The sequence below is a fragment of the Silurus meridionalis genome, chromosome 12 (assembly GCF_014805685.1).
Source record: "Silurus meridionalis isolate SWU-2019-XX chromosome 12, ASM1480568v1, whole genome shotgun sequence".
Lineage (NCBI taxonomy): Eukaryota > Metazoa > Chordata > Actinopteri > Siluriformes > Siluridae > Silurus > Silurus meridionalis.
Window position 1 is genome coordinate 15,695,123 of NC_060895.1, and position 26,525 is coordinate 15,721,647.

The 26,525-nt window shown below is 36.9% G+C and overlaps 1 protein-coding gene across 6 annotated transcripts in view; it reads left to right on the forward strand.

Annotated features, from left to right (window-relative positions):
- Positions 1-274: 274 nt before the first annotated feature.
- Positions 275-26,525, forward strand: part of cadm2b (cell adhesion molecule 2b) — a 161,909-nt gene continuing 135,658 nt past the window's right edge. For all 6 annotated transcript variants that reach the window (XM_046863677.1, XM_046863674.1, XM_046863679.1 and 3 more), the window contains exon 1: positions 275-636. In XM_046863677.1, coding sequence (XP_046719633.1) covers positions 576-636 — 61 coding nt within the window. In that variant the 5' untranslated portion in view covers positions 275-575. The remainder of the gene's footprint in view (positions 637-26,525) is intronic.

Genomic DNA, 26,525 nt, shown 5'->3' on the forward strand with positions numbered 1-26,525 from the left:
AACGGGCGTGGATCAGGGTTGCCAAATACCCAGTAATCCTGTCCAACAAATTCATTTTGAAATGTGCATACTTGCACCAGACTTATTGTTTCTCTGGATTTTTAGAAGTATGCTCATATATAATTATATGTACATACATAGGATTCGTTTGATGACCATACATTATGTGGTGTTTTAAACCGCGACAGGGTTCAAAACAGTTATTCAAATCTGGCAACCTGGTGATGGGCGGGGCTTGGTGCGCGGTGGTAGCGCTGACGGCTGTGGAGGCTGGAGCGGCACTCTGCTCGTCAGTGTGGCGGGGAGCGCGTCTCTGTGCGGGCAGTTACAGCGCAGCCTCCGCTCCGCTCCGCTCCGGGCGCGTCACGCCAAACCCGTGGAGTCCGCGTGCTCCCTCCCAGTGTGTCCAAAAAAAAGTGCGCACCCAGCCGGATAAGGCCGTCTTCTGCAGGACAGAAAACGCACCACGGAACGCCGGTACACTTTGCCGAAGGGAAACAAGCGTGTGTGTGTGTGCGTGTGTGTGTGTGTGTGTGTATGTGACTGAGAAAACATCACCCCCAAAAAAAGACATTATGATGTTGAAACAGCACCTGCTCTTCGTGCTCTGCAGCGTCTGCGGGACTGTCGTTAAAGGTGAGCACCCGAGGATGCGCCGGGGTTTTTTTTTACTGCCTGCGGCGGTGAAGGGAGTTGTCTTTGGCTGTCTTTTGCGCAAACACACACTCTCTCCCACACGCGCACTCACACACACTTATAATAGAGTGCTATCCCGGGGAGGAGATTTACAGATAAAACACGCGCTGAGAAGTTTGGTGCGCGCGCATTCTTGCGCACTGACCGGTGGCTGCGAAGTTGCGCTGATGATGGAGGGGATGATGGAGGGGATGATGGAGAGCTACAGAGGAAGGGTATAAAGAGCTGCGTGGTGCATTTGTTTTGAACAACTTTCCCAAATATATATATATATATATATATATATATATATATATATATATATATATATATATATATATGCACTAGAGGGGCCAGGCGATGTGGCTCAGCTTTTGGATCATTAGGGACCTGGAGACATCAGCGTTCGTGATGTACTGCAAAGTGCACGGCTATTAGAGCGCCCTTTCATTCTGCATGTGTTTTTTGGGGGAAAAAAGGCAAGTCTAATGTTTAGTCCAGGAGTGTTGAAGGGAGCTGCGGGTGTGCTCCGATTGCTTTAGGACCAGTGCTTTCACTTGGGCTGGGTTAGGAACCGTATCCTATCGCTCCTGAATAGTTTTAGCCACATGAAATGGCCATGCGTTTCGGTAGAGTACAGTGGCATGCATGCGCGAGCGGGTTGCGCTCCCATCAGACTGCGGTATTTGCAGCCGTCTGCATCTTGGGGTCGTCCTAGTATAAAGCATAAGAGATTTTCTCCGCGATGCAAGCCTAGGACTAGAGGACAAGAAACTGCAACTGTAGCGTAATGCATCCTTGGATTGCTCAAACGGGATTGGACGTGATTTGAATGTAAACACAACAGCAAAATAAAAACTACTTTGATGACCTAAACAAAAAAAAATGCATGCATTGGTTTGCCAAAATGTGACTCCTATGCTAGCAACAAAATCTCCAAAGAGGACCATGAGAATACTGTAGCCCCTCATCCTCTCTCTAGTTAGTCTGTCTGAACCTTAGCATACCCTCACTACTCTTAATCCTTAAAATAATTCCTTTTTTTATTATTATTATTTGCATTAGTTCTATACCAAATGAGCCCCAAAACTGTCCAGGTGTGCTTCTAGACCTCTAGAGTTTTGTCCAGGCCTAATCTAGCACACCTGATCCAGTTAATCACGGGCTTTGGTAGCGTCTGAATATCACAGCCAGGTGTGTTGGACTTCAGCTCGGTTTATTGGTAGTTATCCAGCAGTGGGCACACTGTGTGAGAGAACATTCCAACATCACAGCAGATACATAAAAAGGTTGTATGACATAAGCCAACTCCCACAAATGAAAAAAATAAAAAATAAAAATTCTGGTGCGGTGCAGATGAGACTGACGTGTCTGTCACTGGACTTTAATCATGAGAAAAATAAATCGGATGTGGAAAGAGGCCGGATTTTTATAAGCTTCAGTAAAATTGCGATACATTGAATTCCTTATTAGGCGATGTGTATTAATCAGCAATTTATAAATAATTTATTGATTTTAAAGGGGCACATTGAATAAGAGTAGAAACAAAACTTTTCCACAGTTGCCTGCTGTAGACATATTACTTAAATGCTAGTTTTATATATATATATATATATATATATATATATATATATATATATATATATATATATATATATATAGAGAGAGAGAGAGAGAGAGAGAGAGAGAGAGAAACTAATACTTTAGTTTACTTGTGTTTCCCCCCCCTGAATCAAATGATGAGTAGATCTGAGATTATGCAATGAAATTATATGTAGAATTTGTATATATATTTTAAATATATAGCCTTTTTCTCTGGCCATTAAATAGGCCCATTTTCCATATGAAGCAGAGCTGTTCAGCCGTGCGTTTTTCCCATAAAAGATAACCCATGGGGCATACAGGCACCGTGTCTGAATTTTGCTCCCTATTTTCCATATAGCGCACTGTTTTGCGTGTCAGCCATTTTGTAGCATCAGCACATGATCATATTCCCCAGATAGCTAAGAACAATATGCCAGTTTCTTTCAGCTTGAAATAAAATTAAGCACACTGTAACGGCCAAACACATTGTATAAATCAGCAGTCGCTTTTTAGTACAAGTAACAGCCAATTGTTATGTGTATTTATAGCAGAAAATGCATTTTACAGCTTCCATTTGTTTTTGGATTCTAGTTGCATCCTTGAAATCAACACTAAATTGTTATATTTCGATATTTTATTGGGCTTTAATACCAGCTGTCCTATCTATTCCTCTGTGTACAGTGGAACAGTCTGTGAAGAGATTAGTGACTAGTGAATGTCTGGAAAACCTCAGGTAGAGCTTTCATTTATTTAGAAGGAGTGTTTTCGCTTTAGTTGCAGCTCGCCAACAGAGTGCTCTAAAAAATGTCAAATTGCTCCTTTCAGGCTAAAAGAATTCAACCAGATTAGCAGTTGCTCTGACGAATGAAATGATTCCCATAGCGACCCAATAAATCGTCGCTTTGTATCCGGGATATTTCTCATGTCCACTCTTTCGCACTCTTTTGTCTCGCTGACACTTAATGTCTGCAAGTTTTTTTTTGTAGGTGTGTAATCGCTATAAAAAGCTCAGGGCCTGACATCCCTTTAGGGACCAGACATTTAGGTCAGGGTTTCATCTGCTTTTCTATGGCTCTCCCCTGTCTAATCCCCACAAGAGGAGCCTTTTTCCCACCTTAGTTAGTGACTCATAGAATAAGACATTTGTACTGAAGATGTAATGTGACTCACAAATTGGACCTGTGGGACAAAAAAAAATAAATCCCCCTCAAACATAACTGCAGAGATGCCAGAGGGCCTAGCTGCACATTTGGATGGGACGATGTGCCACTAGAGCACCTCAGTTAACTTTGGTTTATTGGAGGAATTTTGACACACGGAGTGCATCCGAGGAAAGTGCTTTTTTATTTGCCGCTCAAAGATGCCCCCCTCCGCTGCGCCAGAGAGTTAGCTTATCCTGGAAGAATGGGCTTTAAGCCTGTGAGTGCTGGCCATGGAGCTACGCTATAAATAATCCAGTGGAGGAAGGAGACTGGGAGTGCGCAGGCACCGAGCCTCACTGCTTTGTGCTTGCTGACAGATCTGCATCTACACGGCTCAGTCAGAGAGCAGAGCCAAAAAAAAAAAAACCCCGCCACCATACAAGAGACACACTGGGCAGCAGACATGAGCTGTTATGCTGACAGCTAGCATTTTGGTCTGTTTTTATTCTTGTGACTGCTCGCTTTTTACTTCTGTGGTTTATTTATTTATTTATTTATTTGTTCGTGAGCGCTTTTCATCACCTAAAATGTATGCCCCCCCATTCCTCCTCCCAACCCCCCCACCCCGAATGATTTTCCTCTTTTCTTTAAATAAAAATCGTGACGATTAAATTCATTCCAATCGTAAAAGAACAAATGAGCATGCGCTTTCCTGGAACTTTGATGATGCAGCAAGAGGACGCCCTGTCTGTTGGAAACTGACCCGATAACATTGTCTACTGTTTATATTAATGATTAATCCCGAAATAGCTCAGTTAATCTCCTGCTAAAGCTGAAGCAATCACAGCTGTGCAAAACTACGTGGCCACGAATGACATTTTTCTCTCTCGCGCGTTCTCTCTCTCTCTCTCTCTCTCTCTCTCTCTCTCTCTCTCTCTTTCTCTCTCTCTCTCTCTCCTCCATCAGGTTTAATGAGGCTGTTCACAGCAAATTCAGAAAAAGTAGTGTGTCTTTGAAAGACTTCCTTAATGAAAGACATATATAGCTTGCTCGAGGAGGCCATAATAACTCTACTGATAAATGGTTCTGTGACACAGTCAGTTAATAAGATCACCTACCTCTGGGCATGCAGACATGATAATTAGCTTCTCGTTGAAGCCTGCAGACACAGAAAAGACGGAAAAAGAGATCACGATTATATTTGGGGTTTTTGGTGTTTAACATTCAAGTTATTGCATTAATTGAGATAGAGTGAGCTGTTTTAAATTGAAAGTGCTCATTATTTTCACCTTCAAAATTCATCTTAGGTATTGTATTGTATTTATTTATTTATTTTTAAACATAACTCATGATTGTCTTGATTATCTGGAGATATCTTTTTTTTTTTAGTGCAAAACTTCAAGCCTTGTTTAATGCATCCACCCGTGTATGGATTGAACACCATGTATATAGTGCTGCATGGCCAGAATAAATGTGCACAAACTCAAAAGATTTCAGACTGTAGTGTAGAAATATAATAACACATTCTGACCAAGATGTTTTGACTAATTACAGTTTGTTCTACAGCATATTTATAGTTGCCATGACTATGTTCTCGATTAAACCTATAGGAAATTCACAGCTGCCCTCTAATCTGCATACAGATTTGTTGCTATTTTGTAGCATATCGAATGCATTGGCGAAGAATTCATGTCCCACCAATGTCTCCTACCATAAACACAAAACTATTATAATGTATAGCGAATATTTTTTTAGCTGAAAATAAACCTTTGCAGTTTGTTTACAATTATATTGTCAGTAAGCCGCTTTGTCAGGATCCGAGTAGATATCAGGAACGCTGTGAAAACACATGAAACTCCGAACTGACAGTGACCTGAGCTCAGGATCGAACTGGGGACCTGAACAGCAACAACACTATTTTCAAGTATTCTATTTCTGAGACCTCAGGATCATCTGATTTCATTTCCATGGAAACTAAAACTGAACTAAAACAGCTATAAACCTCTTTTTAAAATTAGTTTACTTATTTTTGTTTTGTTCTTGTGCAATATAACTTTCAAATATGAACACGTATTGGCTTATATAACAGTCATGACATGTTTGAAAACCACTAAACCTGAAAGACCTCTGTTCTGTATTTAATAGATAAAATCGTTTAACATTCCAGCAATTTCATGGCTGTAATTAGTTCACCATTCTAGATGTTATGCGTGATGGCAGGTCACTATGTGTTTTCTGGTACACACAAAGGAATAGTATAATCTGGGTCTGGAGTCTTCCAGTGTCTGTTCCATTTCTGCATCTTGCTGTACATAGCGAAAAAGCCATCAAATACCACTGCAGTTTTATTTTAAGAAGCTGATGCTCAGATTTTATTTAGAACAAAAAGTTTAGGGAGGACAGTCAGAAAATTAAAACTGGCAGTTGTTCCTGTGGCTGTTAAATGTTCACCTGTGGCTAAATGACATGACGTGTTGTGCGGCAATTTGTCATTTCCACTTACAGGAGAAAAAAAAAAAAAAACATTGGTGGCTGATTTAGGACATTATTTGGGACATAGTCTGCGATTTGATGCATAGCTATAGTACACTGGTTTTCTTCTGTGTTTTTATTGAATATTTTTAAACCTAGCTGTGTAACCAATGTCCTAATCAGTATTCTGTTAGCAGACTTCATCAGTCATTGTCGTTTCTTGCACCGTCTTTGAGCACACATTGTCACCAGTAAACACCACCGTGCCTTTCGCATCTAGTGTTTTCCGTCTTTTGTGACACAGTAGGACATCAACAGCGCTTGGCCAAAAAAGCTTAAGATCAAAAACAAAACCTATCCATCTATATATCCTTTCATTCGTGTATGTATCCATCTATTTCTCCAGGAGTCTGTCCATATGTTTGTCTGTGCATTTCTGAGAAACTACCTTATATTTCAATCCATAAAGGATTCTGAGTAAAAAATAAGTTCAACCTACAAAGTATTGGGGAAAACAAGTGTAAAAAAAATGTCAATAGCACAAAATGGTTTCTTCTGTCTGCTGGTATATCAAGGGATTTAATTGGCTGTTTACAGAAAGCTGCACTCTCGCATCTGATTGTTAGCACATTACTGTCTGGGGAAAAAAGCCTGGGCTAAAGCCTATGAATTCGCAACTCATTTAGTAAACAGAACCATCATTTTTAACTTTTCTTTCCAGCCCGCTATACCAGGCCAGAAGTGTGCCACCTAATTGCCTTTTTTTCCCGGTAGTGTCTCATTGAATTGTATTTAAAGGAACCTTCAAAACACATTCTACTACTATAAGAGAGCTCTCCAATTAGCCATTTGCCTCCAATATTTGGTATTCTTTCAATCCTGGAAAAGCTGTTCAGACCGTCCTGACAGTCATAAATAAACCGAGGATAAAAAACTGTTACTGTCAAACAGCCTCATCTGTGAAGAAATATAGTCCTGCCTACAGAATGTGCAATATTTCCTTTAAAACAGTGGACGTCTAAGCGTGAAATGGATTTCGAATAGGCTTCACACCTACACCAATCTGCTTTGTGCATATGTAGGACAGCTGGACCACCTACATCATCATGATAGTTATTTACATTCTCCTGTCCAATAAGGCTGGCAGTCATTTATTCCATATCTAATGCTATAATGCATTACACGTCTGTGTCTCCCCAAGGTCACATTCCGAATATTATTCTTACCCGGAGCGCATATCGTCAATGTCTAGACCTTCAATGCAGTATGTTATTATTTTTCCTGTAATAAAACCTTTTCAACTGAATAGATCGCAGTATGAACATCATCCAACACAAGGTCTTAACACACAACCGCCCCGAAATGAAAAGAGGACATTGACGTAAAAAAACAACCACGCACGAATAGTCACTAATGAAAATGAATAATGAAATTCCTCATTAAAATCCCTCTTCGAAAAAAAAAAAAAAAAGCCATCGACAGCAAATCCTCAACCAAATCTAGCTCCCCTCCCCATCTCCCCTTCTCGCTCCCCCCCCTCAGCCTTTGCAAGGCTTTGTTTTAATGGACACATGCTAATGTGCCTAGATAAATTTGTTTACTTGCATTATGAATCTCACAGGTGATTGACGTGTCCTCGGAAAGGAGAAAGTTGTTGTGAATATTGACTGAAACGGCACAGTCGGTCGTAAAGCACGAAGCCCGGAAGCACATGGGGGCATTTGCAAAACCCTGAAACTCTGAATTTCTTTCAGACTTTGTGTATGAATGCCAACTGGGGCTGTCAAAAAAAGTTAATTTGAATGTTAATTAGTTATGAGAATGAGTTTTTTTTTACACATTTGAATATTAATGAGGCTATAATTTTATACAGACAGAAGTTCATATCACATACAACAGATATGATAATATTGTTGCATTTGCTGAAGCGAAGAAATTCACAAGGAGGCAATATGCATTCTTAACTTCATTCAGCCAAAAAGTTTTAAAGACATTTATTTATAGAAAGAAATACCTCATTCAGTGAGTACACCAGAGGTGACGTTCTGTTTTTTTTTTCCCTAATCTAAAATGAGCAAAACAATATTGTCCCTGTTCTTACGGTTGTCTTCGGATTTAAAAAAAGCTAGAAGTCCAAATGACAGTTTTGTGCCTTTTAAAACTTTTATTGCTCACAGGGATGAGCTCATTGTCTGCCTTTTTTTTTTTTACCAGAATATTATCATTGAAATATTTGAATAGTGAAATTTTCTGAAAGCCCTACCTCTTATAGAAAGTTCTAGGATTTTCTGTCATTCCTACAAATAGCAGACACTTGCCTGGATAAGTATATAAAGGGGGAAAAAATGTGACTATTGACATGCATTCAGGGGTTTGTGCACAGCCTTAAGTTTGCTCCTCAGAGGTGGTGATCAGTCAGTATTTGTGGCACCATTATCTACTTTCTGCATTGATCAGTTGTATGTAAAGTAGCAAGATACAAGGCCTTTAGCAATAATACATCTAAATGATTATATACATTGCATCGAAATAAAACACTTCAGGAGTCAAGGAATAATTTCCCCCTCAATGACACTGAATGAATAAAGATAATATATTGTTGCACAGACTGTATAAAGCATGAAAAAATATGAATAATATAAATGACGAAGCAGTCATTGAAGACGAATAAATGAAAAATGCAGTACATTTCTTTATCTTTTAATTTTTGAATTATTAAGCCAGAAGAGAAGACTTATGCACTGAGTCCTGCATTGCATATTATGTTTACAGAGAGCATCTACCTCAGCCTAGAGGCATTACCGTACCCAAAGAACAGTCCAAGGGATTCTGTTTGAGGTGTTTGCGTTTCTATATTTTTTTCTTTCTTGTCTTTGAGAATATCATATTTGGCTCCGAATGAAGCCGGGCGCTTGGCTCATCAGCTGTCTGCAGTCCTGACCTTTAAACAGTCTTTCTTGCTCCTCTCACTCCTTGCTGAATGCACTCTCTCAGTGCATAGACAGCGGCCAGACAATGAATCTCATTTACTTTGTGCCATCCTCAGCGCTACGTGTCTCAGTGAGCGGTCTCTCTCCATCGGCAGAGCCATCAGCACTTGAATCTGCCAATGCGAAACATGCAGACGCCCGTCTAGCTGTTGCTATGTAGAGCGATAAAGGATGAGAGACTTCACCATCCTGCCAACTCCAATAAGATCCAGAATTGGACTTTGTATCAGTTATTATAACCCTCCAACTGGGCAATTATACAGCTGCTGTATTTTAGCATTGGTTTCCTACCTACACATCTAATGCTTTCTTTTTTTTTCAGTGCTATTTCAAGCATGTCCTCATTAAGACAATCTAGACAATCCAAACAGTCCCGAAAAGACCCAACGTGTGTTCTAGCCTAGCGGTCAGAGAAAAATCCCCAGAGTTGTATTAATACTATGTTGAATTACCACCTACAGTGATCATTTAAGCCCGGCTGGACACAAATGAACACCATGAGACGTTAAGTTAATTCAACACTGGGGATTTTGCAGTGACTTCATCTGTTATGTCAAACAGCAATTAAGAGATTTGGAGCGAGTGTAATATAAACCGTGTGAGGTGATACATCTCAATGATGATGGTGTGGCAACAAAGTGGAGGAAGATAACACCGGAACAAATTGAAGGCGTAATCACAGATTAAACAGGAAAAGGCGAGGGCCATTTCATATCCAGCGTGTATTGCCGTGATACAGACATGGAGGAGTGCAGTAATTGATTTTTGTTCTTAAATCAGCTGCTGAGACAATTTAATCTAATCAGGGAGAGAGAAGGGGTTGAGGAAAAGGCTTCTTTAAAAGAGCGTTGCTGACGAAATAATAGTGAAATAAAACAGAAATTTGCAATCTTTGGGACCTGCTGTTTAGAGTCAACTCTAGATAGAAAAAATAACACACATGGTCCTCAAAATCATCTGCCCAGCTAATTGGAAAAAGGCTTTACTTACTAAAAAAGTGTTTATATATATATATATATATATATATATATATATATATATATATATATATAGATATAGATATAGATAGATATAGATATAGATATAGATAGATATAGATATAGACAGATATAGATATAGATATATTTATTTTCTCAAATTATAGAGAAATATATATGGAACATTATTTTAACATTCATTTAATTTCATATTTAGTGAATTTATGTCTTGTAAATTATTACACAAAATCATTTTGGTTCCCAGAAATTTAATTATGTGTCTCTGCTTTGTCTCCATAACTGTGAGATTATAAAACTCATATTCCTTCTTGCAAGTCTAATATGGTAGGAGGCTGAGAGCATGTAATATTTGCTGACAAGTCAAGAAATTGATGTACAGATTAATATCCAGTTGAAACAACATACCATTGAGCACAATAAGGGCGGAAAAAAGTCATTTGAATTTAAAACTGCAATTTAGTTGGTTCTTATGGTTGTTTCAGAATCATCTATTAAAGCAAACTGTTCAGAAGGGTTCCAAGCTCAATTCCAAGCACAATATTTAGTGTCTTGTTTGGTTGCATGGACATGGCTGTAGATGGATCATTACACAATATGATGACACCAAACATTTATCGAAATCACACAGAAGTGATTGTCAGGACATATAATCAAAGCCTCTGGATTTGAACCATATTGAAAGTCTGTGGTCTGAATTGAAAAAGGCAATCTATACACCAATCAGGTATATATAGATGTGTACATGGAAAGATCCATTAGAACAGGGATTCCAATCATTTTACAGCCAGGAACCCCTTTACATGTAAGAAAAAAAGACTCCCTCAATCCCCAAGTAATATTTTTCCTATTTTTATGTCTCCTCTCGAGAGCCGGGGAAGGTTCATTTTTTTGACTCTTTGTCCATCTGTCCGAGATTCTCATTAGTCCAGATCTCAAGAACGAGTGGTTGAATTTTTATTGCAATCCATTTTTTTTTGCCCATCATTCTATCCATCTGTCCATCCATCAGAAAATCTGCACATCTATTTTAGATTCTTGTTTGTGCAATATCTAGAGAAGGAGGGGCTGAATGTTTGTAGGCTTTTAAATAGAATTATCATTGGCACCAGCAGATGAACTGAATAGATTTTGGAATTGATCCAAACAGCCTCAAGGCAAGGTCAAATGTCTGAAATTTACTTCAATAGCCTTCTTCATGTTTGAACTATATTTGAAGAGGAGTTTTGGCAAATCAATTAGCAACAATAAGATGGAGGAGGAATCCCTTTGCTGTGTAAGCTCAACTTGTTTCGCAACTTTCTGAACTGAAGTTAAAATTTGTCAATAAACTTCAGGTGCCATTATATATAGTCATAATAACTTTAATAATGGTGGGTTGTAGTTTCCACCACAGAACTAGCAAATAATAGGAAATAATACTTTACAGACCCCTGAGGATCCCCAGACCCATTATGAGAACCATGGCTCTCTAACCTTGTTATATCTTACAGCAAGTGACTCAGTGCTTTTGCAGTTTCCAGGTGATACCTCAAATTAAGTTTTGTCATATCAGATTTGTATTTTATTATTCTTTATAACAAAACAATAAGCCAAAAATACAAACCCAATGATAAAGAAAACCCCACTAAAATCTGTATACAATTGAAATTCCATTAGCTCTGAACTGAAATTCTATAATCCTGTTTAAGCCTCCACATTACTATGTTATTGTGAATTTGTTATACTAATGTACATTCCAAGCATTTTCTGATGATCAGAATGCTATTTACAAAATACAATAAAATCATTAATAGCAATCTTTATTCTTTCAGTGTATAGGTCATGGCAGATTGTGGTTTTATTTGTCTTGTGTCAGCTTAGTGGCAGTGAAGTGCAACATAATGTTCAAGAGCCTAACTTTACACACGGAGAGTGAGAAACACAAACTTCAGTTGATGCATGTTTATATCCTACTATTGATTTGATCTTTGTAAAGGTTTCCACGGGTGCGTGAGAGGCCTGGGAGGAGAGATAGATCGCTGGCGGATTTGCAAGTGAAGGTGTCAGTGAAGGAGCCGGGGGCGGGTGGAGGCTGGGGATAAAAGCACAGCAACTCCATGTCCTCGTAAAGACGGATCAGCACTGCGCACGGATGCTGCATACTGATTGTGGGGATGGCGAAGCCCTGAGCCAGGGAGCAAGATGTGCTAGGGAGAAAAAAATGCCCTCAGAGCCACTAATCTGAGAGACAGACCCAGCAAGAGTGGGAGAAAAGAGAGAGATTCAGCGTTTCTGTGTTTATCCGCTATAGCTCTGGTATTATCGCTGTTCATTTGAATCATTTGAATGTTTTGAGCTGTATTTCATACCCCGAATGCTAGTAACGATTCGCACATCAAAAAATACGGCGGAAAAAGGTGAGACACAGATTGTCAGTGAATGGGAACAAAACCATAGCCTAGCTGCCGAACTGACAGAGAATGTTCTGAAGAAATGTATTTAATGTATGAGGAAAATAGGTTATAAAGATTCCACTGTCACTAGCTATATTCTTTGCAAAAAAATAAGATGTTTGCTGTTGATGACATTTCACACCTTATTACCTTATACTATTTTATCACTTATTTCTGGAACTAAAATACATTACGTGTGGAAGTTATATAACACAGTAAGTCATGTAATGTAGAAAACAGGAAAAAAAGCAGCTCCCAGCTTTACTCAGGAGAATGAGTCAGCCACATACAGCAGCTCTTTCTATTTCTGCCTAATACTGTTTATTTAATTAATACTGTCTTTTCCTCTCACAAGAGTGTCCTGTTTTTCTGTAGTTATTTTCAGGAAAGCGATGGCTTGTGAAAGAATTTGATCGAAAGACGACACAAAAAGCATGTTCCATGTCCCTATTACCCAACAAACTGATATGGACATACTGAGAAGTAGTTAAAAGGTGTCTGATTTGTCAGTGATTGTGCTTAACTAACATACTAATAGGTAATCAATGATATGCAATAGAACACCTTTAATTCTGTGCATATCTTCCATGTGACAACAAGTGTGAATTTCATTTGTATTTGAAGTAATACAAAATAAGTCAACTTCACTCTGCATGTCTAGCAAAATAACACTATTTGAAAACGCTTTGTTTTTAAATGGAACGGTATAATTTACCCATCAAATAAAGATTATTTAGTCCAACCATTGCATGCTTATAGGATTATATGGTATATCTTTCACACATATCCATTGTATTTTGACTGTACATTCTTTGGTTGTTTTTGCCAGCCAGCTTTTTATACTGAATATTACTATGTAACTATAATGTGAAGAAGATTTTTACTTTAAACTTGATTTTAGTAGCAGACAGGTGAATGACACTGATAATGATGGGCAAGCTGATATAAAGGGTAAAGATAAAAGGTTTCACTTGTATTCTTTATAAATGTGTTTTATGGTTTGGCTGAGAGTAGCAAAGCAAAGGACAATTAGGTCGCCTCGATGCAATTTTTCCAAAATAATAAAAAAGAAAAGAAAAAAACAGTATCAATTATTAGTTTTATTTTGGAAATAACTTTCCTCCTGTTAAGTACCTGCATTGTTTGATAATTTCTTAATAATCAGTGGGGATTTTAGGTGGATCAAATATGTGGATCAACAAATAATTTTAAAATTGCTTGTACAAATAAGGTAAGGCTGCCAACAGTAGTTGTTATATTAGAATAGGGTTGTATTAGAATAGTTTTGGATAAATGCGGACTATAAATGTTAAAAGGTAAGACAGTTTAGATTTTTTTAAATTGAAGAAAGCTTTAGCATTAGACTTTGTAGAATGTTTCTAACCACATGAAGTACCTGTACAGTATAGTGGCAATTTCACATGGCAGTTTGGAGGCCCTGATTACAAACAGTCACAAAATTGAGTGCTACATTTGGGTGTACAAAATTGATAAACTGCACGCACAGTAATGGCCACGATGCACGTTTTACAAAGAATAACTGTTTGTATAACTGAAAGTTAAAGGTAAAAAGATTGTGTAAATATGGTTTCAGAATGAAAACTCTATACAGTATGACTGAATAAATGAAATAAAAGAGTGTAGGCACAGTGTCTATTATGCTAAAAAGGTAAATGTGAATGAAACATTTTTAATGAATCATTTTGAATGCTGGATCAGAGTTGCAAACGTACTGTGAATAACTACATACATACTTACTGACATTAAACTCAATTTCCCTAGCTAAAAACAGACATACAGATTTGCTAAAACACCTACATGTTTGAGAAAATTAACAGTTAATTATGAGTACATTTACCTTATTTTATTGGAACATACTGGTTGCCAAAAGCAGTTAAAATTAAACAGGTCAGTTGTAGGCAAAGGTTCTTGCTCCCGGACCCTGTGGACATCCGCTTTGCATGATTCGGATTCAAACTCAAAACTTTTTGGGCTACGCTCAAATCACTGTAATAATAAGATAATTATGCAATAGCTGTGACATCCAATACACTGGTGCTACTCAACTCCATATACAGAACAACAGTCCTCCATGTACCTTTTTATAGTGATAATGTAAGCTAAGGAAACCTGCAACTCTCACTTTTCCATATTGTTGTGAACAACAGAAAAACATGTTTCCATTTTGAGCTATTTGACTCTATACACAAACACTTTTCCATACAAAGTTGTTTCAAGGTGTTGGCCTGCTTTTTACCATGAAAAAAACAACATACATTTTTAGATCTACTTAACTTATCTGGTCAGAATAGATCAAAAACCATGGAAACGAACAAATAGTAGTTGTCTGTAGATGAAGATGAATGAAGCGTCACAGCCATAAACGTGTGTGCTGCTGTGGTTGAGGTTCAGTGAGAACAGCAGTTCTAAAGCATGGACATGTTGTTCCTGCTGTCACATAGAGAATAGAGCAGATTTGGCAGTTAGCACCTTCCTCAGAGGACTTGCATTTTGAAGCCTGAGAAACTGAGCGGTGGAGGAAAGTGCAAAGTCAAAATCAAAGGTTCTCTGCTGGATTGCGTTGTGTCTGTGATGCTGAAGCATCAGATTCAGGGATTAACAGTTTGACTTTCTCTGTCGGAAGTTCAGGGAAGTGTCAATTTGTCCACACTCACAGATGGAGGAGAACCCAGAGGGCAAGGGATGCATGTAGAGAAGAAAATGGAAAAAACAGGGATATAAATGTTGAAAAGAAAAGTCAATTAGTCAAGTATCTGACTTTGTATTCTTGCTGATTCCAAAGACTAATTTAATGGAAACATTCATTTATTCATTCATCTTCAGTATACAATTTATTAGAGTTCTTGCTAGAGTCATGGTGGATCCACAGTTGATTCCTATTGTAGTTCCCCGTATACACACACAGACACACACACACACAAACACACACACACACACACACACACACACACACACACACACACACACACACACACACTTTTTTAATCTCTATAGCAACTAAAAGTAGTTCTTCTTATTAGCATTAAGTTATTGAGATATGAAAGGAAACCGAAGATCATTGAGCAAACTCACACAGAGACAACAAGAACATCTGATTTTTTACCAAGATGGTAACCTGAGCTCAAGATTACCACTGCACCCCAATGCCATCCTGAAACATATCAAAATCCTACCTTTTTTCACATAGGTTAATCATTCTACTAATATCTTATACCAGCTTTAGTGCTCTTGTCAATTTCTCTTCATTTTTTTTTTAACCATTAATTTATTGTCACGGCTTCTCATCATTGTGGCTGAAGGGCATAAGTTAAACTCCTTCAAATGGAGCCTGAATAAGCGGGTTTCTGACGGAAATCGTTCATTTCTCCTGCCAAAACCCCTTAAATCTGCCTTTGTTCTCTAATAATTGAAAATTTTCTGTGATCAGCAGACTGGAAGAAAGTCCAGAGAGTTCATTTCGCTTTGTTGTAGAAGACAGCTTCACAGATGCCATTCTAACTGTAAGCTCAAACCACAGTAATGTCAGTATGACAGTTTAAGGGCATCAAAGTATAGTTGGGAACTTTGGCATTTGTACAGATATTTGTCACTTTTTTTTTTTTTTTATAAAGGAAGGACCATTAAATTTCCTTTTTTTCTGTTTCAGTAAAAAGAAAAATAATTGCACTCACGAATGCGTTCCTGTGATTTACTTAAAGTTAAAACTACAAATACAGTTTGAATATATAAACAAACATATACCTCTAACATTATTCAATTGATTCATTTTATAAAAAAATATATTATTTATTTAAAATGTAAAAAACCTCAAATGAGCTATTTATAGCATGGCCTTCAATAACTGTAATACCCTTATAAAATAATGTTATAGATGAAGTATCTTTTTCAGCCAGCCATTCTGCAAGGTTACTTCAAGTGTACTGAAAGAAGTACACTAAATATCAAGTATTTTACAGTTTATACTGTCTAGGTATAATTGGAAAGAAGATGTCTATAATTCTACTACAAGTAATAATAGTAATACATTGCTATTGCTATAAATATTTCGGTTTCCAGTATTTCCAGTACAGAGGTTATATGGATGACGTTTGTAACAATCATGTGAAATTCTATATAGAAAAGAGATTCCTATTACTATAATGCTAGCGGAATGATTGGTAGCCTTATTAAAATGAATACGATTGATTTTAATAAATAAACATTGCACATAATTTATTTGTGTTTGTTCTAGAGAAACATCACAAGAAGGAAAAGAATATACTCGGTTTGTGTATTTTTTTGGGGGCAAGTGTAATAAAATATTAATTTTAAAGGTGCTGCTTTTGTTGAAACATGTATTTTCTTAAACTCAAAAACGTTGAACTAAATCCATACAGTGCCTGATTATTGTGTGTTGTATACCTTATTATTTATTAATGTATTCATTTTTGTGAACAGTTTTGAAGGGCACTGTAGATGAGGCTAAATAACTACTAACACTATAAAACTAATACACTTATAGCATATAAACTTATAGTATACAGTGGAACCCCGTTGTACGAGCAAACGGAGATACGAGCAAACTCGCTCGCAAAATTTTACCCTGTTTCACGAGCAAATTTCGAAGGCACGAGCAAACCCACGCTGCCGGTTCCCCGTTTTCGGCGGAGGGTCGCATCAGTCGCTTAGTTGATGACGTATCACTCGGTCGCTCTCGTTGTTCAGTGCAGCAAAAACCTAACTGTGGCAGCGGGGGCGTGGCCGAGCGGCGGTGTGTGAATGGAGGGCGGGTCCGGGAGCAGATAGGCAGGGGATTGCCTCACCTGAAGTTAATGTGACCTAATGATTGTTCTCTCTTTTCAAGTGATCGGAGGGTGCATTTAAGGAGGAGAGCGTGTGTGTGTGTGTGTGTGTGTGTGTGTGCGCGCGCGCACGCGCGCGCCAGAGACGTGCTACGTGGGGCACTAAGCAGACCGACACAAAAAACAAATAAAAGTGGATGTGAAGCCTTTGCACCTGACCTGTTGTGGCGTTCCTTATTCCTGTATTCATACGCTCTCCCACAGTAACTTTTTTTAGTTTTATATTTTTATTTCACTAGAAATCTTGAAAAATGTCTCCCAAGAAAATCGGTGATGGTGCTGTGAAAACGAAAGTAAATAGAATTACATAGAAACCGAGGAGGTTATGAGCGTGATGTGCGTCTCACACTCGCAATCAACCACTATCACACGAATAAGTGTTAAATTGTGTTTATATTACGGTAATTTGCTGTGTATTTGTTTTTAAAAAATAGGCTACAAATACTTTATAAGTGCAGAAATAAGCGATCGAATGAGATCTCGGAACGGATTAAATCACTTTTACATTCATTCCTATGGGGAAAATCAGTTCGAACATACGAGCAAATGGACACACGAGCAATTTTCAAGAACAAATTATGCTCGTACAACGGGGTTCCACTGTACTAAAATCACAAAAGCTGTTTAATTCATGTTGTTTTTTCACTGCACTGGCCAGAGTATTATAGCAAAGTAACATCAATCCTTTGAACTAAAAAACTGCATTTATTAACCTTAAACCTTAAGCCAATATCATAAACTGAGATTGATAATTAGATACTGTATACTGTCTATATTACAACCTCAAATATAACACAGATTATGTCAGTGTTTTACTCAGTAGAAAGAAAAAACTAGATTTGTATACCATATAAAAGTACACGGTCTCTAATACTCAAAGCATTTATCTTTTTTTTCCCCACTAGCACCCAAAAGGTTTGGGACAACAGATTTGTGACAAAACATACATTATACTGTCATAAAGCCTGTCTTTGTTTACTGTGAACCCCAAGGTTGTTCCATATTTTATGTTCGGATGGGGGCAAATGAATAGAAGTGGCATCTGGAGATATGGGTACAGCCTGCAGTGAACATCAGACTACACTATTTTATGAGTTATTAACATTCAAAACCCTTTGGTTATATGAATAAAGGCTCCAGTCTATATTTTATGTCTGTACGTAAAAATGCATTATAAATAGTTTCCCAGGACAAATTGAAGCAACATCCAGACTAAACCAAGGATGACCAGGTTTGTTGTTTCTTTTAATCTGTATGTAATTCTCAACCTGAAAGCTTTTACCTGAAAACAACACTGAATTTTACAGAGCTATGTAATGCTTTATCGATCTATACCAGCTCACATCAGCTTTGACTTATTAGCAGCCAAAGTGAGTTACAGGGGGGGGTTGAATTCAGCCACAAGGTTAAACGATCATTTTTGAGTGCTAATGGAACAATCAGTCTTTCCTGTTGCAAGTGTTCCCTGAGCTCTATCTTATTAATTAGTTTTCAATTTGTGACATTTTTCTTTAATTTCATCAGTTAGAGTCCACCACATGGGCCCACACACACACTCTCATTTCTCATTTCTCATAGAGAAAGAGAATAAGAGAAAGGAGGCATATGGTACAGACAAGTCTCATACATTACATACTGTGTAAATACAGTCAACCTCTGATAATTCGCAGTTCATAACTCGCGACTCGCAAAATTCGCGGGTTCTCATTTGGAACGTAACTAACAGCAAATTGCGGATTATTTTAAGATTTGCGGGAATCCGCAGAGAGACAGAATGTTTAGGAACTTTAGGAATAACATTTTAAACTATGTTTTTTTACTAACAAATTTCATACCATTTTAAAAACACATTATTGTAGTCAAGTGACATGATGTCTAGATGTCCAAAATTTGGACGCACCCCCCAAAAAAAAAATCCAACAAAATTTTAATTTTTGGACTTGTGGGGGGTCTTACAACAGAACCCCCGCCAGTTCCAGAGGATTACTGTACCTTAACACACGAATAGTGACAACTAATGTTACTAACAAATTTTTGCACTAGGATGTTCCAATGTGTGCCTAAACAACATATATTTATTGTAGAATTTATGTAGATGCAAAAAAAATGTATTAATTGATTATAAACTATTACTGCTAACTTATTAGGGGTGTGATGCAGAGCAATAACTGATACGGCAAAAATTAGCATTGCCGCAACATGTGCTTTTTTTTCTAATTTTGTCTTAAAACATCCAACGTTATGAAAGTACAACTTAATGACAATTATTGTGTTATCTATTCCAACTTCTAATAAAAAAAAGCACTCTGTTTTTGCTATGTTTATGCCAGTGTACTGAAACAAATATATATTGGTTATGGCATACTAATATATCATTCTGTACCTTAGCAAATTTTAAAAGACTTACAGTAAACAACTGTAAAGAAGATTCATGGTCAAGTATGTCATCAATTACATAATATAGAAAAACACACAATCGAATACATTTGCTCATTTGTCTGATACATATACTTATTGTAGTATATGTATATTATTTTTAGATATTTGCATTTATTTTTATTTCTTTGTTATTATTATTATTATTATTATTGTTATTATTATTTATTTTTATTTCTGTTTTTTATTTTTTTGTATATTCTTCTTTTTATATATATTTGCATCTATTTTTATTTCTTTGTCTTGCTGCTGTAACATAGAAATTTCCCCACTGTGGGACGAATAAAGGTTTATCTTATCTTATCTCTTATAAAACAGAACAATGCAAGAATTTGAACACATGACCGACTGAACTGTAACTCAAAGCCTTAAGCACTGAGCCACTATACAGGCAAAAAACCTGCATTGATCCCATGCAATCTTTTAGTGTAGTTAATTGTAGTGAATCAATGTGTCATGATAGAGCTGGTTGTGGTGGCTTAGCCGATAACGCTTTGTGTTACAAATGGGAAGGTCATGTGTGTTCAAATTCTAGCACCACCAAACTGTCAAAGAGCAACATCCTTCAGCTCGGTTATTTACTGGGAAGCTGAAGTGCTTTCAAACACTAAATCTTAAATATCTAAGGGAATTTCCCAGTATTTGTTTGCTAGCCTAATACCCATTGCTGTTTTTCTTGCACTAGTATCGTATCATAGACTATGCTTTCATTCAGATCAATAATCATCTACAGGATATCAAACAAAGATTTTATGTTTGTTCGTGGATGTCGATGAAACATTTGTTTTTACCACTGAGTATATGCCGAACCTGATTTACCCCTTGTACCCTCAGAATCCTTTTTCTAGAGTCAGTGAATCTATGTGAATATATGTCTTTAAGTTAAATGTGTCTCTTATTATTTTTTAAACATTAGTATGTTGTGCGGTAAAAGTGATGGAGAGTGTGTTAGAGAAGTGAATTTAGGAGTGCAGGCAGGGTGGAGTGGGTGGAGAAGAGTGGCAGGAGTGATTTGTGATAGAAGGTTATCTGCGAGAGTGAAAGGAAAAGTTTATAGGACTGTGGTGAGACCTGCGATGTTGTATGGTTTAGAGACATTGAGTAAAAGACAGGAGGTGAAGCTGGAGGTAGCAGAGCTGAAGATGTTGAGGTTTTTGTTGGGAGTGACGAGGATGGACAGGATTAGAAATACATTTATTAGAGGGACAGCGCATGGAGGACGTTTTGGAGACAAGGTGATGGAGGCGAGATTGAGATGGTTTGGACATGTGCAGAGGAGGGACATGGGGTATATCGGTAGGAGAATGCTGAGGATGAAGCCACCAGGAAGGAGGAAAAGAGGAAGGCCAAGGAGGAGGTTTATGAATGTGGTGAGGGAAGACATGCAGGTAGTTGGTTTAAAAGAGGCAGATGTAGAGGACAGAAGGGTATGGGGACGGATGATCCGTTGTGGCGACCCCTAATGGGAGAAGCTGAAAGAAGAAGAAGTGTATTGTGTGGTAAGTTGTCTATGCATGTATGCTGAACGTTTTTCACACACTAAACGTTCTATTTATTCACACTATAAAATTGTAAAATAGCTTTTATTTGTATTTATTTATTTTTAATTGTAAAAAAAGTTTTTAAGTAGAGTTCAAGGCTTTCAAGGCTATTTATATCTGAGGTCTGAATACTATATATATATATATATATATATATATATATATATATATATATATATATATATATATATATATACACACATTAAAATATATGGACATATGGCATTGGGGTACCTGACATTCCATTTATGTCTGTGTTTTTTTGTGCAAACTGTTAAAATCCACAAAGTTGGAAGCACATTTGTGATGAATTGGAATGCTCCCCACCCTACATTACCCTTGTATCACTCTTTAAAATCTAGTGGAACATTTTCCCAAAAGAGTGGAGGTTATTTTAACAGCAAATGGGACTAAATGTGGATTGCATATGTGGACATATGAGTTTATTTTTAGGTGCTTATAAAAAGCTTTTGCTCATATAATGAATATAGTGCAAGCAGGCTTCAGCTAAACTTCAGCAGGTGCCACAGTGATGTCACTAGGTGCCATATGTTCATATGAGTGAATGAACAAACAACCCCCCAAAAAAACCATGAGCTGAACAGCCAGAATTTGAATATCAATCATATGAAGTATTGAGTTGTTTTCATAAAACTGTCACAGTAGTCTATATTCATGCTGCAGTAAACAATCTCACTGCAGGCAAAGAACAACAAATTGTGTCTCTGAGTTTAGAGATGATTAGAAACGGTCTCTCAGATTTTGCTCTTATGTAAGTACAGATCATTTTGGGCCATTTCACAGAAATTTTGCCCTCAAACATTGTATGGTATCTGTAGAAACAGGAGAAGTGAGATTAGAAAATGTATTAGAGTGGACACTGATAAATTTGGATCTTTAGATGCGCTAATCCTCCGTGCAGCATAAAGACATCAACTCATTAATGAAAACAAAATTAAAAGCTCTTCTTGGGGTCTCGTTTTTAGTTCCCCATAGCTCAGGGCAAACCGTTTCCTGTGGAGTGCTTTAGCGCAGAGCCAATAGCCCTACTGATAATGGCACTGCCAGAGAGGAACAGATGGGAGAAGAATGCCTAAAGAGAAGCTTGCTTCAAGCATCTGTTAACTGCCTTTGAACAGCTATACATTTTTTAATGGCTACCAAGAAAGCATCTCTGTTTGATTTATACAGCTCATGCTATATGTCACCTATCATCGTCCTCAACGCCTAGCTAAAAGTATTGGCCTGACATGTTGGATCTGTATTCAGCTGCAGTCAAGGAGAATGGCTGATGTACTTTTGGCATTTAACGCATATATGACACAGTGATGTTAACTATGTGGAATGATGGTTATAACCAGTCAAAGCATCAGCTGAAATAATTATTGGATTATCGTAGTATGCTTTGTGCTTTGGTTTTAGAAAATTAACTGAAGCTAAGCCACAATGTAAAAATAATGTAAATCTCTCTCTCACACACACACACACACACACACACACACACACGCACGCATTTCTGTTTGACCTTTTTTATTAAAAATATAAATGAATGAATATATAAGAGGCGAAATTAAAAACTTTAACACAAGACACATATATTCACAACTTCCTCTCTTTAATCATATATATATATATATATCCGGCAGTAAAAACCATCTGTGTGGAAACATAGCAAAAGTTTAGTTTGGTGTCCGGATAAACATTTGCAAGGATTTTTTTTTTCATGCTCTATGTTGTGTTTGGTTTCACTTATAATAAACATACATTTGCATGAAGCATCCATATTTGTCCATGCTCATGTTTGATTAGAGTATTAAAACTTGAAGAGTATTAATTTAAGGTACATTTAGAGCAGATAAAAATGTAAAGTAAAGCAAAGTATATGTTTAATATATATTTACATTTTTTATTTTGATCAATTTACAAAATGTCAAGTAAGCGAACTGAAGAAGAATCTAAATTAAATCAATATTTGGAGTGACTTTTGCTTTTCAATTCTTACACTTTGCACACATTGTACACTTCGAGGGATTTTGAAGGGTCAGACTCAGGTGTATGATTAATTATACCAAAGTGCTAATGATCATCAATTTTTTATGTAGGTTGAAACACAGTCATGAACTGTAACAGAAACAGTTGTGTCGAAGGCTTAAACCTGGATTAGGAAACAGCCAAACCCTACTGCTACTATGGTGAGGTTGTGCAAGAGAGTATCATGTCACAGGTCATACACCATGGCAAAACAAGGCACATGGTAGTTATAATACATCAGCAGGGTCTCTTCCAGGCAAAGATTTTATTGCAGACTGGGGATTCAAGATGTGCTGTTCAAGCTATTCTGAAAAAAGCACAAGAAATGGGCAATGTTGAGGACAGTAGATGCAGTTGTTAATGCAGTGTATGAAAGACGCATCATGTTTATTCCTTTTTACATCGAAAGATCTTCAGCAGTGTCATCAGCAAGAAACTGTGTGAAACCAGTGGGACTCACATGCACACACATGTACTGTCTGCAGAAGTCTTCATAAAAGATTTGGAAGATACATTTCACAATTTACTGTAACTGTGCACAAAAACATAGGAACAGAGTGCAAACGAATGGAAGGAGGCGCGCTGGTCTGATTAGTCAAAAACTATTTGGTTGTGGCAGAAGGCAAGTTGTTTGCTGAAGCGCTGAGAACGGTACAATAATGAGTGTCTACAGGCAACAGTGAAGCATGGTGAAGGTTCCTTGCAAGTTTGGGGCTGCATTTCTGCAAATAGCTATGGAGATGTGGACAGGATTAATAGGGTCCTCAATGCTGGGAAATACATGCTGATACTTAGCTATCATGCAATACCATCAGGGAAGCTTTTAATTGGCCAAAAATTTGAAGGAGGACATCGGACCCAGGAGGACATCGACCCCAAACTTACAGCAAATCTCATTATTATCTTTAGCATAAAGAAAGACTAGGAGACATGGAAGTGATTGTCCCCCACAGATCCTGATCTCAATATCATTGAGTCTGTCTGGGATTACATGAAGAGACAGAAGGATTTGAAGCTGTGGTTAGTTCCTTCAAGATATTTGGAACAACCTATCTGCCAAGTTTCTTTAAAAAATCTGTGTGAAAGTGTACCTAGACCTAGAGTTTTGCTGGCAAAGGTTGGTCACACCACATATTGTTTTGATTCGGATTTCTCTTCTGTTTATTACCTTTAAATTTTTGCTAATGAATACAAGTAAACTGTTAACACTTTTGCCAATTTTTTAAAAGACATTCTTACATTAGAGCATTTTTTCACATCTGCCCAGATCTGCACAGATTTACTTTCTTATTTTTAAAAATGATGCATATTACAATCAGGCTTTTAAAAAGGTTAACATTTATTTATGCTAATATGCGTTTGCCTAATTAAATATGCATATATTTGCATATTTAATACAATAAATAGAGAAAAAAAAATCTAATCTTTTGATCTAACTTTTTTTTTTCTTAAGAATACTCCCTCAAGGGAAAGACTTTTAAAGGGCAGTTTAATGGAAAAATTTAATGTAAATTTGCACATTTTGGGATATTCCTTTGTAATTTCTATATAATTAGGAATAGAAGTTGCAATAGTTATTAATGCAGGCTTTCAGAGAATTTTGGTTTAAAAACATATAATAATTATTTTTTATTATAATTATAAATAATAATTTATAATTTTTTTGGAATGTATGTCATAGTGATACAATGTGACATATGTATATATATATATATATATATATATATATATATATATATATATATATATATATATATATATATATGAAGCGAGTTTTTGTGGTGTGGTGCATTTGTAGTGTGCTTTAGATTACTTTAGAAGACAGATTAGTGTTATCTTAGTATTATGAATGGTGGGTGTCGGAGGTCTTTTACCCAGTACCACTTGGGGAGTGTGAGTATGTTGTGTGAAATGTGTGCTCTCACTTTTGATTCTGCTTTATTGACATTATGACAGAGTTCCCAGGTTTCACTAGTGCTTGTTGCATGTAATTTTAACAGCGTGTATTCCTGCCCTATTGTGAAATATAGTAAAATTGGCTCTTCAGGTACCTGGCACCTGCTTCTCATCAGCACTTTGAGTTTGGGGACATCATAGGCCTCATGTTGGATAGTAAACAATGAAAAAGTTCACTTAAGCAACATTATTTAGGCTTATTTTATAACTAATGTCTTCTACTACTGAACCTTTATTAACTATTAAAACTTAAAAGAGTAATCGATTTTTTCTGCATTTATGTTATATAATAACCCCCTAGCCCCTCTGCCTCGATATGTTTTGTGTTTGAGATGCTTTTCTGCCAACCATGTTTACTTATAGTGGATATTTAAGATACTTTAGCCTTCTTGTCAGATGGAAGACATTTATCCATTTTCTTCTGACCTCTCATCAAAAAGGCATTTCCACTTACAGGCCTGCCTCCCACTTGATGTGTTGTTTTTTTGTTATTATTATTAAAATGTTTGTAACACAAACTCTACTCTATTTAATACTTTTGTATAAGACTGACAAAGAATTCCAGGATATATACATATGTGTAAATATAGGAAGCATTAAAGTTTTTTTTTTTTTACTGTAAATGTTCTTCCTAATTGTGGTGTTATTTTATTTTTTGTTCCTTTTCTTATCTATTTATTTTTGCCTTGCTATCAAATTGTGGTTTTTTGTTCTGTAATGTGATAATGACATCTGCAAGAACAACAGCTATTGTTATCGGTATTAATGTTCCATTTTCAATTTTTTATACTTAAATATAAAATTGCAACTTTATTTACTGCTAATGAATTCCTGATTGCTCTCTAAAAATAGTTCTTGGTTAATAGTTCTCTCTCACACACACACACACACACACACACACACACACACACACACACGTGTGTGTGTGTGTGTGTGTGTGTGTGTGTGTGTGAGAACTATTAACCAATAACTATTTTTAGAGAGTATATTTAAGTATAAAAAATGAAAAATGGGTTAGTATATACACACACAAACAACTCTTACCCCAAATTGCACAAATCATACATTGGCTGTAATTGAGAAAAGCAACAAGCAACACATAGAAGCATCTGGAAATTTAGTCAGTGAATATAATGGGATTGGTTTGGATTTCCGTATTTGCATCTCTCTCTAATACCTGCATAATCCTATTAGAAGCTCACACATTCATGAGCTCAGGATGTATGTGTCATCAGATTTTTATGCAAACTCTTATGATAGAACTGATAGTCATATACTTTACTTCACCTCTGAGGACATTTAGAAATGCGAGTGAATTAGGAAGGATTAGAGCTAGAATTACATCAAGAAGAGTTTATGCTTTAAGATAATGTAAATACCAATTTTCAAGCCAAGAACATTTTGTT